Source organism: Molothrus ater, chromosome 5 (genome assembly GCF_012460135.2).
Source record: "Molothrus ater isolate BHLD 08-10-18 breed brown headed cowbird chromosome 5, BPBGC_Mater_1.1, whole genome shotgun sequence".
NCBI lineage: Eukaryota > Metazoa > Chordata > Aves > Passeriformes > Icteridae > Molothrus > Molothrus ater.
In genome coordinates, this window is record NC_050482.2 from 6,931,749 (window position 1) to 6,949,410 (window position 17,662).

Genomic DNA, 17,662 nt, shown 5'->3' on the forward strand with positions numbered 1-17,662 from the left:
TGCCAGAAATGAAGACTTCAGTGATGGAAATAACATCTCTGGCTGTATTTTGGAGGGATGCTCCAAACAGGGGTTTCCTTGGATGTTGAGGCAGAGCTTGTATTTGCCCTCTGTGAAGAGAGTGGAATTTGGCTACATGTTATGAGCCTTATATAAGCCTTATAAAAAGGTTTAATGAACACTAACAGAGTCAAGAGGCTCTGCAGTCCAGTCCAGACAGTCCCAAATAATGGGTTTCCTGCTAGGAGGCACTGGTTAGGCTTCCATCTCCTACAGTCTCCACATCTTGCCCTCAGCTCCTGTTCATTTCCTGCCCTTGGGCTGAAGTACACAGGAACATTCTCATATTTATAAGAGCTCCACAGAATTCCAGTATGGAAGTGCTGTATTTTAACATGACCATCTTGCTCCCAAATTCAACTTCTAGGAAACAACTTCAGGCTTCTTTCTGCCACCCGCATTTTTGGAGTGAGGTCCAAGACCTCTTAATTCAGATATTCCATTGTACAAGGTCTTGTTATTCTTGTATTTATAATCTAAAGCAGGTTATACCTCTCATTTTTAAAAATAATCTTATTTTAAAGTTCCTGTAATAAAATATGGGGTCTGGTGATTTGGGAATTAAATTCATGTACAAATTACTTTCAGAGTTTATATAAGGCCAAGCTGAATTTAGATCAAACCAACCTTCTCCAGTGGTATTTTGTAGCTCAGAGTAGCTCTTTTTCTCTTTCTCTCTTTTGTTTGCAGATTTTTGTCAGTACCACATCAATTGTCAAAATGACTCATAAAATGCAGTATATGAGGAACACCTGCTGTGAATTTCTGTTAGCAAAAACATACCATGATGAGAAAAACAGAGATATAATAAGACTTTTTATGATTTCAAAATATCAAAATAAGTGTAAGGTTCAAAATGAAACTCTGGGAAAGAATCCACTCTACAAAAACTCAACCCATGAAACATCCATAACAATTATTTATTGTAATTATGTGTTTATTCAGATACCAAAATAGGACTTGCTGTAGTTGGTAAAAGCATGTCTGGGCTCCAAGTCTCTAATCTAAGTAATGCAAGAGCAGATTAGAAGAGATGGCAGCAGGTGATGTCTGGGGGAACTCCAGGATGCACAAAAGGAGTGAAAGGCTCAAGCAGCTCCATTTGCTACAGAGCCACCTTGTTAGTGCTTTTTGAATTAACCAGCTTGAGGAAACAGAATTCTTTTAAACAAGTTTGACTTTTAAATGTGTGGGTTTCTTGACCTTATTAAATGTATGTGGGAACCTGAGGTGAGTTTTTAGAAATTGTTAGGAAATAACTGCTTTTCCCTTAATTCCAAGTCTACCAAACCCTCACCAGATCACAAGAGCTGTAGTAAAAATTAGGAGTGACTCCAGCCTAGGGCAGAGCATTGCAGGAAACTGTAGTCCCTACAAGAGTTTCAACACTATAAAGTGCAATTAAAGCACTGGACTTGCAAGTTATCATGAGAAAGAACATAAATGGTACAACTGCATATTTATTTTTAGGAGCCAAATAATTTCCATTTTTACCTCAGCCCTGCTGGCCCACAGCTGTGGCTGCGGCTTGCAGATCCTCTCATGGCCATTGTGTCCCATGTTTCCACATGTCCCATGGATGAAGCTATCACTTGGTGCTGGGGAGCAGGAATGGCTTTAACCTCCTGAATGGGGACATCACCCTCCAGCACCCCTTCGTCCCCCCTTCCCCAGAGCAGATGGGTTCTGGTGCTGCTGAACTGCAGTTTCTCCTCCTCACAAATCTAAGCTTGGATGTGTCCCAGGGAGTCTGAGGATGTTGTGTGGCTGCAGCTGCTCCTCACCATTCCCTGGAGCACACAGCAGGCTGTTTGTCAGCATTTGTGCCAGCTTTGGGCAATAGACTCCATTGAGGCTATTTAGAAACATTGGGTACCTGTAGGAGGATAGAATTTAAGAAAATAAAGATAGTGTAGAAAGTAATCTTACCCCTAAGGAGTTGCTGCTAGGCCAATTATCAAAATTAGGAACAGGCCTGACTTTACAGGCCACAGCTGTAAACAATGGGAAGAAGAGGGCTATAAAAGGGTGGGGTGGGTGGTTAAGAAGGGGACTGGAGTCAGGTGGCTGCTTCGTGAAGAAGAAAGAGGCAGTGCTCTGAGGAGCTGCCCACGAGAAACACCAAGAAGGTGTGGAACTTTTGCAATAAGGAGGCAACAGTATGGAACCCCTGCAGTAAGATGATGATGGGTACCCATCACTTTTACAGATGAAGACCCAAAAGTCCAAAGCCCATTGCCTCCAGGCTGAGTGCTGCAGGTGTGGGACCCTTTCATGAGCCCAGATGTTAGGCAGGGGAAGAGGTGGGCTCTCACAGCACCCAGCCTGAGCTTTGCTGTGTAGCAGCAGCAGCATGCTCATAACACAAGAATGCAGAGGTATCTGGAGCAGATGGAGGCTGGTTGGGCTCTCCAAGCTGCCTGACTCTGATATAAAAAGTCACAGGGCTTTGTGGAGTGATCCTTGTTTTCTCTTGCCATAAACAAGTTGCTGTGCTTAGTGCTATAGCACATTTTTCCTTCAGCATTTTTTCCTGATCAGCTCTAGCTGAAATATCCTTGCTTCAAGTCTGATAACTGTAAAGGCATTTCCCCTCTCAAAACAGTTTGTTTCTAGTGGAGAAGATACAAAAATTCTCTAATACCTCTTGTTTTCCTTTTTCTTTTTTCAAATACTGTATAAAATTTTTTGGTACACTACCTGGATTTGCCATATTTACTTGCTTTCAAATGAATCCTTCTGTTTCGCCACTCTGAAGTGAAAATGCATCAGACATATCTCACAAGTAAGGGATGAGCCTTGGGTCTTTCTTGAGGTGCCAGAGGAGGCGTTTGTTGGCCCAGAAAAGTTGCTCAAAGCTCAGGGTGTCAGGGTCTTCCATTTGTTGCCATGCAGGAGTCTGGAGAGGATCTCCATGTAGGTTTTAAGAACAACTCTTTAAACTTAGGGCAACCAAATTATATTTGTGTATGGTGTGACGAGGGATTGTATTAAATGTATGCATGGGTCACCAGGTGTTGTTACTGAACTCACATATTCAAAACTCCTTTTGCTTATTCCCCTTTCTAGCCTGAGAACCTGCTTTACTACAGCCAGGATGAGGAGTCAAAAATCATGATCAGTGACTTTGGCTTGTCGAAGATGGAGGGTAAAGGAGATGTGATGTCCACAGCCTGTGGCACTCCTGGCTATGTTGGTAAGAGGTTTGCTTATATTTTAGTGAAAATGAAATAATTCTCATTTTCTGGTGCTGGTACCTGGTGCACGTGAGATTTTAGATAGTTGTTAGAATTTAGTGTTTGCCTGTGCTCTGTCTTGTGTGCTCTTCCCCTTTGGGGTACAATTCTGCAATCCAGCTCTCGGTTTGTGGGATTCACTTTGATGTTTTCAGTCCTTTGTGGAATGGTTCTCAAAGATCCTGCTTTAGCTACACCAGGAGCATGTGGTGCTGTGAAGAATAGCCTCAAATGTATTGCTCCTGCAAGCACCTAGGAAACCAAGAAGCTTTACCTAATGAAATGTACTATTTTAATCATAAAGAATAGCATTTTCTAGATTCCTCTGAGAGAAGACAGTAAAATCAAAGAGCTGCATCTATTCAGATCTGTTCAGTAATCCTCTGTTACAATCATGTTAAATTACTGACTCAGATGTTAAAATGCAAAAGCTCTTTAGATCCTTGGGCCTTCCTGGACAGTGTCAAATTGTTTTCTGTCATTTATTCTTTGCTCTTCTGTCCATTTGGTAGTGACTGTACAAGGCCACCTATTAGCAGCATGTTTACCAGCAATCTCTAGAAACAGTTTAAGTAGCAAAAGTGAGCATTAGAGGGCAGGTGGTGATGAGGCCTGTTTGAGCAAACACATTTAAAAGCTCCCTTTGTGTACAAGACATCCAGCAAGCCTGTGCCTCTTGCCACACCAGGATCATCAGCTGAGGTGGGGAAGTTAAACTCTGGGGTACCCATGAAATCCATGACACTGACAGTGAATAGATTTCTCTCAGATCTTTCCAGCAGGAAAGACTGGATACTTTCCAGCTGTCAGAAACTCTCTTAACTTTGCAGCTGCCACCTCACCTCTTTTCATAGCTCTGATGATATCATGGTACAACAGCTCAGATTAGGTGATTATGACACAGCCATACAGATTTGTCACAGGTATTTTTTATGGGCATTATCTTCACACTGTGCAGACACACTCTATCCCAATAAAATCAGGAAAAGGAACAGATTTCTGTGCTTTTCCCATCAATGTTTTATTTTAAGACATGGGTCAGGATGCAGTCTTGTGTAATCACACCAGACTGGAAATCTTCTTCCAAAGCAGTGGCAGGAACTGAGGTGAGACAGCAATTTTCATAACTTGTGCTGTCAGCTCTTCTGTCCCTATCAAACATGTTTTATTTTGCTCTGGAATGGGCACTGACTAGAATGAGTCTCAAGGCACAGGCAAGCTGAGATGATGTTTGCTGAAGTGCTGGTGAAAATGAGGGAGTGACTCTGCTTGGTCTCTGAGTGATCTCATGCAGCCTCTCATCATTGCTATTTACATGAGAAAACTTGCTATTTTGGAGAGGAAGCCCTTGGAGCCTGTGACAGGAGCTGTAGTGCTTTGAGAGATGTTTGAGAGCTCTCATTACCCATGGTCTGGCCTCTGGTGGCTGCACAAGTGCCTCCAGGCTTGTTGTTACCTTGCTGAACACAGGATTTACTCATCCTGGTTCAAGAGGTCATGGCCACTTATTTCTGAAGTGCTGACAGGGCTTTTCCCCCTCCTTCACAAAGAAAACTGCTTTAAATATTTGTTCTATTTCTTTTTTTCTTTTTTTTTTTTTTCTGCACAAGATTCAGCTCCTCTTTGGTGCTGTACATTTATTTTTTTTAAATGTGACAGGTTGCTCAGACAACATTTCCAAGCTCAAAAGGTTTTTGTTGCTGGTCACTGTGGTGGCACCTGCAATGGTTGTCCTTGAGTATTACACCTGATGTTGTGGCTTCTGCATAGGTGATCTGCAACTTGCCCACATCCAAAAGCTTTCATGTCTTCCAGCTTGCAGCACCTGCCAAGTGCCCTCAAATCAATGGAAGTTATTCCTCCTACTGGCACAGCATGAATAAAACTCCTCAGCCTGGCTGGGGCAGACAAATGCCACAGCCCCAGCCCATCAAGTGCCCTGTCTGCCACCTCCTTTCGTGTTTTGCCTTTTCTTTCCAATTATATTTTACCTCAGGTTAAGTAGCAGTCAGAGATCTATCACTTAAAACTCATTTCCTGGTGCTTTTCTTCAGAGATAGGCAGAACACCCTAAGATTTTCTAAGATCTTACCAGAACTGATCATTTTTATCAGTTTAACCACTTTGCTTTTAAATTGCTGGAAGATGTTCAGGCACATATGACATGTCAAAGGCACCCAGGGCTCTGTTAAGAAGTCATTGGCATCTGCTACAATTTATACTTCATCTCCAGAAATGGGTCCACTCAGATCCCACTTAGCAAAGTGCTGGACAAGCTTCTGACTCAGAAGCAGACCTGATCTTAACTCCTGTCTGCTGCCCAAGTATTTGCAAGTCTGCAACCCCCTGTCATTTCTGTCTAATTTCCTTGATCAGGATATACTTTCAACTCCGTGTGCTTCATTTTTTATCTCAACTTTTCATAGTTTCATCTGCAAAGAACAGTAGTATCTATGACATTAAATGCCTGTTTATGTGGTCTGGAAATTTATTGAATAAGGAAGGGTGTAATTATAATTAAATCCCTTAACAAATATCAGTTTTCTTTCTGAAAATCAAAATATCACTTTTCAAATTGGACTGTATCTGAAATGTGCATGGCCACTGGGGCATTAGGATTTCAGCTTTTAAAGCTCTGCCTTACAGATTAAATTACTGTCAAGAGTTCTGAGTTCTTATTTTTTCGGGAGTTTTGTCAGAGATTTTGGCCCTGTGATGAAAAACTGATGGTTAAGATAATTTAACCCAATTATCTGAGCCACTTTTATTAAGAGGCCAGTCTAAATATTTGCTTACTGAAAAGGGGATCTGACAGCACAGCCTCTACTAAGAAGGTCTTGCATTTTCTTATTGCTTACCATTCTTATCCCCTTTTCTTATGGAAAGAGTCTGGGATTCTTTCTGATGAGCTGAGACTAGACTGATGAACTGACTAGTCTGATGAGCTGGGACTAGACACCCAACTTTTAGATGGCAGCTGAATTGGGAAAGACGAGGCAAGGTGAGCCTTGTGTGGCTCATTTCACTCCAAATGAGGTGTGAGGAGTGACCTGCTTGGTTCTGAACTGTGAAAAACGCCAATCACTTGTTTCTAAAATTTTAAAAGTTTCATAGTAATAAAATGATTATAAAAATAGTAATACAATTAGAGTAATAATAATTTTGACAATTTGAATAAGGACAATGTGAGACAATAGAGACAAAGAGTTACGGACATCCAGGTACCTTTTTCTGGGCAAAATAAGCCTGAAAAAGGACATCTGTTAACAAAGGTGTGATTAACCCTTAAAAGCAATAGCCTGTTGAATATTCATACACTTCATCCATGATGCATAAATTCCATTCAAACACAGGATTCTGTCTGGTCAGTGTCAGCTTCTTCCTCTGAATCCTAACAGCACCTTTGAGGTGGGAAGAAGTTCATTTCTCCTGATAAGAGAGCAATAAATTCTTTCTCTCTGAAAGATTGAGGTGTCCTATGTCTGCTATCTCACTGCGAGTCCTTTCTTTAAAAAAAGTATCCTACATATCATAGTTTCTATTTTAACATTTTGTTATAACCTAAAACTATATTTACCACACTATTTAAGAGAATTAATACAGCATAACTTCTAACACAACACAGATAATATTCATTTTAATATTTGCAAAAAGCCAATCATAAAATATACATTTTTCACATGAACCCATTGTCCAATGTGGAGAAGAAGTGGTGTTTTCAAAACCCTGAGTGATGTGTGTGATTATGGGCAAGATCCCAAGAAGCCATTAGTGATTTATAATTTTAAACATCATAGATTTGGGCTGTCAGCTCTTGGCCTTATATAATAACTCAGTCTTGGGGTAGGAGCTGTCCAAACCTGCCTGAAAATGAGCCATCCCTGAGGTGTGTCAAGCTGGGCACCCACCAGGAGGTGACTACAATCGCTGAGCAAATTCTTCTGAAGAGATTTTGGATGTTTGGGAATTGGGTCTTACTGAGTGACTTTCCCTGTGAGGTAGTCCCTCAAAAGCTTTGCTTATTTCTGCAGATGGAACTTACTTTCAAGATGCTTGTTATTAAAAAAATGTTAGAAAGCCTGTCTGAGGCAATCTGCTCTCATTTTGCAGAAACGCTGAATTATGAGCTGTGTTTGTGGCTGACTAATATGTTAATCCTACTGAGATTTAAAATTCTTGCTCTGAGTCCCAATCCTCTTCAAGTAAAATTTTCTTGTACTTCCCTGCCACACAAATTGGGCTGGATTTTGGATAAGTGGCTGGTCCTGGTATACTCCACCTCACTCCCTGTTTTCATTTTCTGTAGTGCTTTTATGAAAGGTCATTTCACAGCTTTCATCTCTGCTCTGCCATAAATCCAGTAGTTTCAGATCTCACCAAAGCCACCTGTTCCTCTTAGCCCTGTGCAAGACCACAGCATTTAATTAAGGAATAGATTATCATGTTGAATTTTGACTTATTTGGTATCCTTTGAGTCAAAGGTTGGAAAATATTCAATAAGCCTTCAGAATATCCTTATTAGCCATTAACTACTTCAGGAGCCTTTAGGCAGTATCGTGAGTAATTAAGTAAAAACAAAGCATGGGAATCACTCTGAACAGGGTTTGCTCAGGCAGAAGCACATGATAGGGCAATTTCTCAGCTCTGTTGCCAAATCCTGACAAAGACTTGTGTTACCCTCTGCTCAGCAAAAACTGCATTATTACCCATGGCAGATATCTAAATCTGACTCAGCAACATGAAATAAGAATGACAGGAGCACAGAAAGTCAGCAATACTGCACGGAAACCCTGCTCTCCTCTGAAAAAGCCTCAAACTTCAGAGTCTTGGCTGACCAGGACAAGATGAGCACTGGAGGAATGTGTGAAAGAATGGAAAGAAGTTGTGTTCACCCCAGGATTCAGTGGAAGAAGAACTCTGCTCTTGGGGTGAAGCTGCTTCATGTGCACCTCAGCCTGTTGGCACTGTGAGGAGGGTACTTTGTCGGCTTTGGCTTCAGGAGAGGGGCTGGGTTGGCCCTTTGTGTGCAGTACAGGCTGTTATAAAGAACAGGCACCCTCATGACTTGTACAGTGTGAACAACAGGCTTACAGTATCAGAGCAATCCCCATCACCTGAGCTCTTTGCAGGAACATGGATCGCAGGTTTTGGCATCCAGCAGCTGCATTTTTAGGGCGTTTATTAGCATAGCTGTGCTCTCTGAGGGTAATGGTAATGGCATAGTGTTCTGAAAGGGTTCCAAATGTTCTGGTCTGCACCTTTTCTTAAAACCTCCTTTTGAAACAAGCCTTTGAATTTGTTCTCTTATTAAAAGCAAAACATAACCAAAAAAAAAAAAAAGCCAACTGTAAGACAGCAGGATCATCTGGGGAAGCACACACACCTTTATGTACCTGAAGGTGGAATGAGCCTCCCCCTTGTACCTGGCATTTGGCAATGCTGATTCAGCCTGAAACGCCTTCCTGGATGTGAAGGAAGGGCCCAGGTTTGCTCCATTGTTTCCCTGGAACGTGTTATGGAGATTGTTTACCCAAAGTGATTTGTCAATTGGATTCTGCTGAGATTGTTTTGTTTCTTTGGCCAGCTGAGTCCAAGCTGTGTCCTGTCTCAGACAGTCATGGGTTTTTCTTTAGTATAGTGTAGTATCTCTTTAGTATAGTTATAGTATAGTATTAATGTAATATAGTATTATATATAGTATATATATTTATATATATATTATATTTTAATTTATTTTATTATATTTATTATATATTACACATTATATATATGTATACCTATTATATGTATTATATATTATATTATTTTATTATTGTATATGTTTTTATTATTATTATATAATATATATTTTTTTAATATTGTATTATATGTTATATATTGTATAGTGTGTATATATAAAGCAATTGTTCAGCATTCTGAATCATGCAGTCAGAGCACATTATTCCCAGCACTGGGGGCTCCCTGCATACAACAGGTGACCACTGTTTATGTTTTGAGCCCAGTGATTCCCTGGGGATGTGTGATAGTGGAAGCTGTGCTCAGCTGGCATCTCCCCATCTCCAGAAATGGGAGATTTGGCTTTCCCCTTCTCCTTTCTGCTGTTTTGTCTCCCCAGCCGTCTGTGTTGATCCTTTAGTGCTGTCAGCTCCTGGATTTTCTTCGTTGTGTCTCCTGCTTTTGCCTCTTGGCACTGAGGACTTGTTTTTCAGCTCATTAAATATTTCCGTTTTTCCGTACATCAGAGACAGACGATGCTGAGCTGTGTCCTCCTGTTCCTGTCTACTTATTGGAACAAAAATCAAAACCAGCCATTTGGCCTTAAAAGAAGTATTTAAACCTCCTACCTTTCTTTGTTAATGCTTACCCTGTATTGTTCTTACCTCTTTCAGAGCTGCCATCCACAGCAATAACTATCGGTGCTCTTCACTCCTTCAAAACAGAGAGAAATGCCCCAGCACAGCTTTGATGTTTTAAGAGGGAACCTCTTTATATAGTTCACATCCCCTCATCTCAGAATTGTTTTCTGTTATGTTAATGTGGCATATCTGTATAATGTCAGGAACTCACTGGTGCTCAGCAGACATTTATTTGCATAATATTTTCTTTAGGAGCTATGAAATGTGTAATGTTTACCAGTCTTGAAAGTTATGTAAGCAGGCACAGACAGTCAAAGGCAGAGGAGAATGTGAATAAAATGAAGATTTGGAAGACATCTAAGCACATAAAGACAGGAGAACGTTATCTCCCTTTGTTCTCATATTTTGTCACAAAATTTGATTACAAGGGATGGAACAAAACAGGAAACTCTCATTTCTTATGCAGTTGTCCCAATTTCCAGTTCACATACAGTGGTCCCAATTTGTTGAATGACTTGAAAATTGGGGTAGTATTTAACCTGTGCTGCAGACTGGGACAAATCCCAGTTTTCAAGAGTCTTCATAACATGGTTGCCACCTATAATTTTACCCACATTCCCCTGAATTTTCTTCAGTTCTACAACATGTCTCTGGTGAAATTTAACCCGTTTCCATCATTGTTCTGCTTGTGGAAATGCAGATCCCCTCATCTGCCTTGTGCACTCTCTTCCTCCAGTCCCCTCTCTGAGCCCTCATGCCAAAGCACCAGAACATCTTTTTTTATTCTCATTATCTCCTCTTATTCCATACCTTGGTAGCAGTATTGACCTTGGCTTTTTTTTTGTTGGCTTCTCTGAATTAAGAAGATAAGTCTTTGAAGAGTCCTACCAGTACAGCAGAGGATAGGTAGCTACTAAATGTGAGGCTCAAGTTTTAATGTATCTCTGTGTGTCACAATTTGTTTTTTGCTCTTCTTCAAGTAACTAATTGCTTTGGAGCTGGTGAGACTCCCAGCAGAGGAAGGTGTGACTCCCAAGAAATATTTTTGTTGGGATTTGTCGCTTCATTACTTTTTTCCAGCATTTGAACTCCAAATTACTAAAAGGAAATACTGTACTTTTTAAAACCCAGTATGGCAAGTCTGCTTTAGGAGTGCCACAATTAGTGATTTCTTGCATTATTGTGGACATTTTGCTTTGAAAAAGGCAAAAGCTTCTTTACATGAAAAAGATTAGGGCCACAGGGTTTTAAAATTTAGGTTTAAGCATTTACACTGCAAGGTCTCAACAGGGACTCAAACAAAAAATGCACCTTTTTAAGTCTCAGTAGTATAAGATAGTAAAGCAGATCCACAGAGGGTTTAAATAAATTCCCAGGCTCTTGCTTCTAGCAAAATTCAGACAATGGTGGTTGTATGGAGGCAGGAGGCTCAGTTCCTTTGTGCACATGTCCAATTCCTGCAGCTTTTCATTTCTCCCTCTGGAGGTGTCTGTGTTCCCAGAGGCAGAAGGACAAATGGCTCCCTCTGACTCTGACACCCAGCAGGCTTTTGAAGGCAGCTGCTGGAAGAAGTGGTGGCTGCTCTCCTTCCTCTCCTGCAGATGTAGCTCATCTCCTCCCTGACTCACTGCCCTTTCTGAGCTGCCCTCTCTGGCAGAGCAGAGCTGTGATGCTGTCAGGGAGAATCTGCATCTCTGCACCCGTGCAAAGCTTGGCCTCATTTTCCTCCTAAACAGGGAGGTGATGGCCCTCTGCCTCTCACGCACCTTTCTGTGCTTTGTTTTGTTTTCTGTGCCTGGAGACAAAAAAAAAAATTGTGAATTTGCTCTACTTTCGGAGTCGTCCTTTCTCATGAGGATATGACCTTCAAAAACCTCAGGACACATTTGCAAACACAAGGGTGTGGTGGTGTTCACAGGGGTCCCAGGACGAGGGAAGAGATGAGAATCTTGACTCCATGTTTCAGAAGGCTGATTTGCTATTTTATGATATATATTATATTAAAAGAAAATGATATATTAAAACTATACTACAAGAATAGAAGAAAGGATTTCATCAGAGGGCTAGCAAGGAATAGAAAGGAATGGAATGATAAAAAGCTCGTGACTCTCAGAGAGTCTGAGCCAGCTGACTGTGATTGGCCATTAATTAGAAACAACCATCATGGACCAATCAAAGATGCACCTGTTGCATTCCACAGCAGCAGATAATTATTGTTTTTCTTTTCATTTGAGGCTTCTCAGGAGAAAAATCCTGGCAAAGGGATTTTTCAGAAAATATCATGGCGACACAAGGGTTATATGTGGAGAGCAAAACAAGGTCCTGGGGGTCTCCAAGTTTCAGAGTTGTACCTTTTGACCATATTCAAATGTCTGGCCTTATAACACATGCTTGTTTGGCTTTTTATTTTCAGCTCCTGAAGTGCTGGCCCAGAAGCCCTACAGCAAAGCCGTGGACTGCTGGTCCATTGGGGTCATCGCCTACATCCTGTGAGTACCTCTGGAGTCCCCAGGGCTGGCACCTTTGGGACCTGCAGCTTGCTCTCCCACCATGGAGTTACCTGCTCAGCCTGGGGCAAAATAACTCACCCCTGACACTTGTGATGCAGGGGAGCATCTACCCTGGACACCTTCTCTCAGGTTTCTGTGGTTGAGATGACTTCTGAGGTATTAGAAAGTCTTTTTTCCCAGCCTCGCGACCAAAGAAAAAGTTGAGATTTGTTGGTTTTGCTTTTCAAGGTTGTTAATTTTTTCTTATTCATTACATGCTTTCTCTGACCTGCTGAGATCTGTCCAGCAGGTTGGGTTGTGGCACAGTGACTGCTCTTAAGGAGGTGTTAGCTTTTTATACTAAGAACTATGTGTATTTTATTTACAATAATTTTCCAATACTTATTACCTATGTTAGACAGTCTATTTCTATTTTAAACCAATCAAAAAGTGTTACCATCACAGAAGATGGAGGACAAGAAGAAGCAGAAGAAGGACAGGACATGCCCAGATTCCTCCATCTTGCCTCTTGAGCCCCCATTCTAAAACCCCAAAATTCTACTTTTTCACCCTGTGACAAATTCACTGTCATTCTACTCAAACTCTTGTGGCTTGTAAATCTTCACACAAAGTTGGCAATTTTTTCCATGGACTAAAATGGAAGGCACAGGTGTCTTTGACTCCATGCCAAGGTCTCTGAGCCCCCTGCCAGGGTCTCGAATTACCCAGGGCAGCCAGAGGAATGTCCTGGGTCCTGACAACCTCCCAGCTGCATAAAGGCTGAAATTTGAGCAAAAGTGGTAGGATATGGACTAGTACCCTTCAGCTGTCAAAATCCTTGGTCCCACCAGGACTACACTGTGTGCAGTAATGTGGGCTTGTCCAGGTTGTGACATTATTGAAGTTATTGTTGTCCCCTGCTCAGATTGGCTTTGAGAAGAAACTAATCTGGCTGTGTCCACTGAGCTGCTACAGAAACGAATGTCTTTTCCTGACAGCATTACCACTGCTTTATTTTTTTTTACTTTTCCCTTTTACACAACTGTCACCACTGTTATACAAGACTGAAGGAAAAAGCAGCTCCAATAAGGCACAGCATTAAAGCATTCCTACTTTGTTCCCTTCTTCCTTATGCAGACATTTCATGGCTTGTCAACATGAATAACTTTTTGATGCTGCTGTAGAACTATTTTTGCCAGGACATACCTCATTGCTGTGCTATCCACTCTGTACAATGTTCATTCTTTACATTTGCATTACATTTGCATAATGTATATGCTCCCCAAAACAAGGAGGCTTTATATTAAATAGAATAGGAAGGCAGCTTGGTTTATTGCACATGTGTTTATTTAAACCAAAATCCTGTCTGAAAACTTTAGTTTTATGACTGTCTATTTTGAAAACTTGTTGAGTACAAAACTTACGTGGGAATGGATTTCTCTTGGAGCAGGCATCAATAGCAGGATGCAAAAAGCTTTTGCTAAACAAAGCAAAAATCAACATTGTTGATTCTGACTTTGGTTCAAAGCCCACTGGGACCTACTACAGCAGTGAGGAAGAGCACAGACATGCCAAAATACCTTGAAGGCTGCTTCACAAACCATTCCTTAGTGCTCTTTTAGATGAGGATAGTATGTGCTGACTCAAAGTTTCCTTTTTTCACAAGCAAACCTGATCATGGAAGTCCTAAGGGTTGGGATTTTTGACATTGTCAGTCCTTGCCAGCCATGGCAGGACATGGTTGGAGCCTTTTCTGATGCTCTTTTAGGACTTAACTGAGTACCAGTTTCAGAGAGTGGGAAAAGGAGGATGCAGGTGGGAGATAGCATTACTCTGCCTCACATCCAGGCTCAGCTGCTGTCTGGGTTCAGTTTATTCAGTTTATATCCACCATGAAAATATGTGTCCTATCTGCAGCCCAGGGGAGGGCTGGGAGCTGTTGTATGTGGCTGCCTGGAGATAAACCTGGCTCTGCTTCCCTCCAGGTTGTCAGTCCCATGTGCCCATGGCTCATGCACCAAAGGCAGACCTGTGCTCTTATTTCACTTGTTGCTGGGCAATAGGGGTGAGACAGTGCTAGGCAATGTGTCCTCCACACCCACTTCATGAGCACTGCTTCAACAGGTGGAAGATTTTAATCTCCTCCATAATCTTTCCCCCCTCCTAAGCAAGGCTGCTCTTTCTGCAAGGTTCAGCTCTGTTTCCTGCTCTGTTTTCCAAATCAGCATGTGCTCAGCTTGTTGGGCAAATTTAAATTCCCTATTCACTGCACAGGGAATTCCCAGCCCAGAAGGCTTAAATCATCTCAGTAAGAATGAGCCTCTATGAATTCCTGTTTGTAGGACAAGGAAACCTTTTCAGGGTTTCTGTGCTTCAGGTAATAAGGTCTTGATTTGTATTTTGTACAGCCCAAATAAGTGGCAATAACACATTGCTGTAGAAGGAGCCTGTTAATGTCTTTGCCAGATTGTTACAGCTTGGGTGGGATTGGGTCTGAGACCAAACCAGCTCTTTCAATGAGTAAGCCACATCCTCCAGCTCCTGTAGCAGTCAGCAGCACTCCTGGGCTCCCTTTGGTTAGCCCCCCACAGCCCATGGCATCAGGGGCTCTGTGCACTCCCGGGTCACTGGGCACCCCAGCCCAGCCTGAGTGGATGCAAGAGGCCATTTCACCAGGGTGGGCTGTTCAGTTGCCTAAACTTGCACAGTTAGTGCCATGCTGGGGGATCCAGGGCAGCCACATGGGTTTGGAAAATGTAACACATTGCAGACCCCTTCCATCTGGAGAGGCAAGGATCCAAGCTGGGTCATGGGCCATGTCAAACAGCCCCAGATGCTCATGCTGAGGTGACTGGATCACACCCTGCTCCCATAGTGTGAGTTCATCTGCTTTGTGACACATTTACATCACTCTCCAGCCTCCCTTGACTCCATCTCTGCTGAGTGTAATGTGATCTGAGAAACCCAGCCCACACCTCACGTGTCCTAGCCTTGGTCTGGATCTCATCCTTGCTTCCAGGAATAGCCAGAAGCTGCAGATGTGGTGTCTTAAGAAAGTGAATGTCTGGAATACAGTAGAAAGAGAGGGGAGAGGGGAGTCCTTCCCTAAGCTGGAGGGAATTATCCCTGGTGGGGTTTCTGGTACAGCCAGTGATGGGCACGAGTTTAACAGGCAGGTTTATGGCCTCAGCAGTGGCTCCCAGAGTGACATGGCACTGAGATGCCACAAGGACCAGCAGCACAAGGACCTGGTGAAATGCTGGGAGTTAAACCTGCCCTGAGCAGGAGCTATCAGCTCCAAAGTGTGGCTGCACCCATTCAGATATGCCATATTCCAGCTCCACAATCAGCACAGCTGGAGCCACTTGCACGTGCCTAAACCAGCTGGAGATGCATTTTTACATATGGCAATCCAAGCACAACGTCCTGCTTCATCTCCTCACCTCTCCCACAGATCCTCACTGCCACTCTGGACAGACTGTTGTCATTTAAGAAGATGGAAACTCAAAGGAAACCAGCGCAGAATCAGGCATAAATTAAAGATGCTTTGAGCTAATATTACTACAAGTGGTTTGAGTGCCTCCAGACCCGAGCTCAGTCTCACTTGAGAGTCCCTCAGTTCATGACACTGGAAGAACAAACTGTTTCTGAGGCACTGATGCTGTAGAGAAATATTTGTTTCCGTGATCTGCAAGGATGTCTTGGGACAGAATAATTCTGTTTCAGTGCCAGTCTCCAGTGCTTCTCCTTAATGACAGCCAGATTGCACAGGCTGCACCAGTGGAGTTTTTATCAAAACCTGTTTTGCATGAGAAGTCATTATTCACAAAAACTAATTTTAGAGCCTGAAATTTCCTGTTACTCCAGTTGCAGTATTTCTCAATTTGAAACAGCCTCACTGTTGAGCTCGGCCTTCCACTTATCTCAAGATAGTTTTGATCATGTGTCCAGCTTTAAAATATAAAGCATAAGAAGAGCAAGAGACTTCACTGGATTCCCAGCAGCTGGATTTGGGGCCTTTCTGGGTCAGATAAGGGATTACAAAAGCTTGGGGAAAATACTGATCACATGCATACCTTATACAGAGAAGATTAGGTTAATTTATGCAAAAATAGAAAATCATGTTTTGAAGCTGGAAAAGAACCTGGGGGCACAGAATGCTCTGCCTCAGCCCCTGGTTATTCATAGTCTTCTGCAATAGGTCAAACACATTTTACCTTGAATTTTCTTCTGTTTCCATGCACTGTTTGGACAGAGAGTTACTGGTTTGTTATTCTTTGTAAACAATTACCTATCTGGAGATAAATCTTGGATCAAACTTTCACACTTTGCTGCTGAGCTGCTTTTGATTCTCAAGTAGATGTGCATGAATCATCAGTGCTGTTTGTATGGAAGGATTAACCAGGGACAAAGTATATTGTGCCAAAAGAAGTTTCCACCATCACCTAGGAGTCATCCATTGGGAAAAGGTGGTCAGTCATCTTTCCTGCTTTGCATCACATGTAAGCCTAAGCAAAAAAGTGAGGAATAACTTACTTGCCCAGCACTGGAAGGAGAAACAGGGTGGCAGAGGACACAGGCATTTTGGGTTGCTCAAGAAAACTCAGCTAACATTGGGAAAACAGCCCCAAACAATCATTCCTCATTGCTTGCTTCTTAATTTGTGTGTGATCCCCTCTGCTGAGATGTCCTTGTCCACAGCTTTGTGAGGGCACCAGTGTCAGCCAATATGAGGGACTGTTCCCAAAATATACAGAAGAAATACGTGTGTTTATCCCTATAAATAGCACTTGGATGACTTCCCACACCATTCATCTCAGGTCTTTGAGCAGCTACTGAATTCTTTGTTCTAATCTAACTGGAAAATTGTCTGTAAAACTAACCCTGGGGCCTCTTGTGTTACAGACTGGACACTGACCATGTGAATGAGTTCTTCAGCCTTTAGTATCACCCCCAATATGAAATGGGATCTGCAGGGGTTTGCTTTTTCTGCCTGGAGAAAGATGTTCCTGCTATTCCTCTTGTGCTCTCAGGATCACTTTTAGAAATTACTTCTAGCAATATCTTTCTCTTGTACATCCACCTGTGTTCTTCTTATCTGCATCCCATTATTTTTAAGGCAAGACTGGGAATAGGAGTTTAGGGAAAAATCTGTTGCTTATGTGATAAGGTTGCTAAATAATTCTGAAAACCTTTTATTTGGTGAAACTGCAAGAAAATGATGGCAACAAATAGCTGCCTGAAACTCCCCCAGGATAATGCTGGGAGTTTTTCACATTGAAGACAGAGGGGTTATTTTTGCATTTCTGCATATCTGAAGAAAAGCAGCAGAACCTCTGATAGTGAGGTCATTTTATTCACACAGAAATGTCCCAGCAGATGGAAATGAAGTCGGTGGGATTTTGATTCTGTAAGAATTAACCAAAAAACTCATTATGGACTTTGGAAAGTGGCCCAGTTGCTGGAATTCCAGCAAGATTTCCTCCAGCCATAAACTGCCAGATAGGCTGATTTGCTGGGG

General features: G+C 42.1%; 1 protein-coding gene across 3 annotated transcripts in view; it reads left to right on the forward strand.

Moving 5' to 3' along the window:
- The window catches only part of CAMK1D (calcium/calmodulin dependent protein kinase ID), a 220,255-nt gene that overhangs the window by 175,580 nt on the left and 27,013 nt on the right, over nt 1-17,662 (forward strand). For all 3 annotated transcript variants that reach the window (XM_036400264.2, XM_036400266.2, XM_036400267.2), the window contains exons 5-6: nt 3,130-3,256; nt 12,066-12,141. In XM_036400264.2, coding sequence (XP_036256157.1) covers nt 3,130-3,256; nt 12,066-12,141 — 203 coding nt within the window. The remainder of the gene's footprint in view (nt 1-3,129; nt 3,257-12,065; nt 12,142-17,662) is intronic.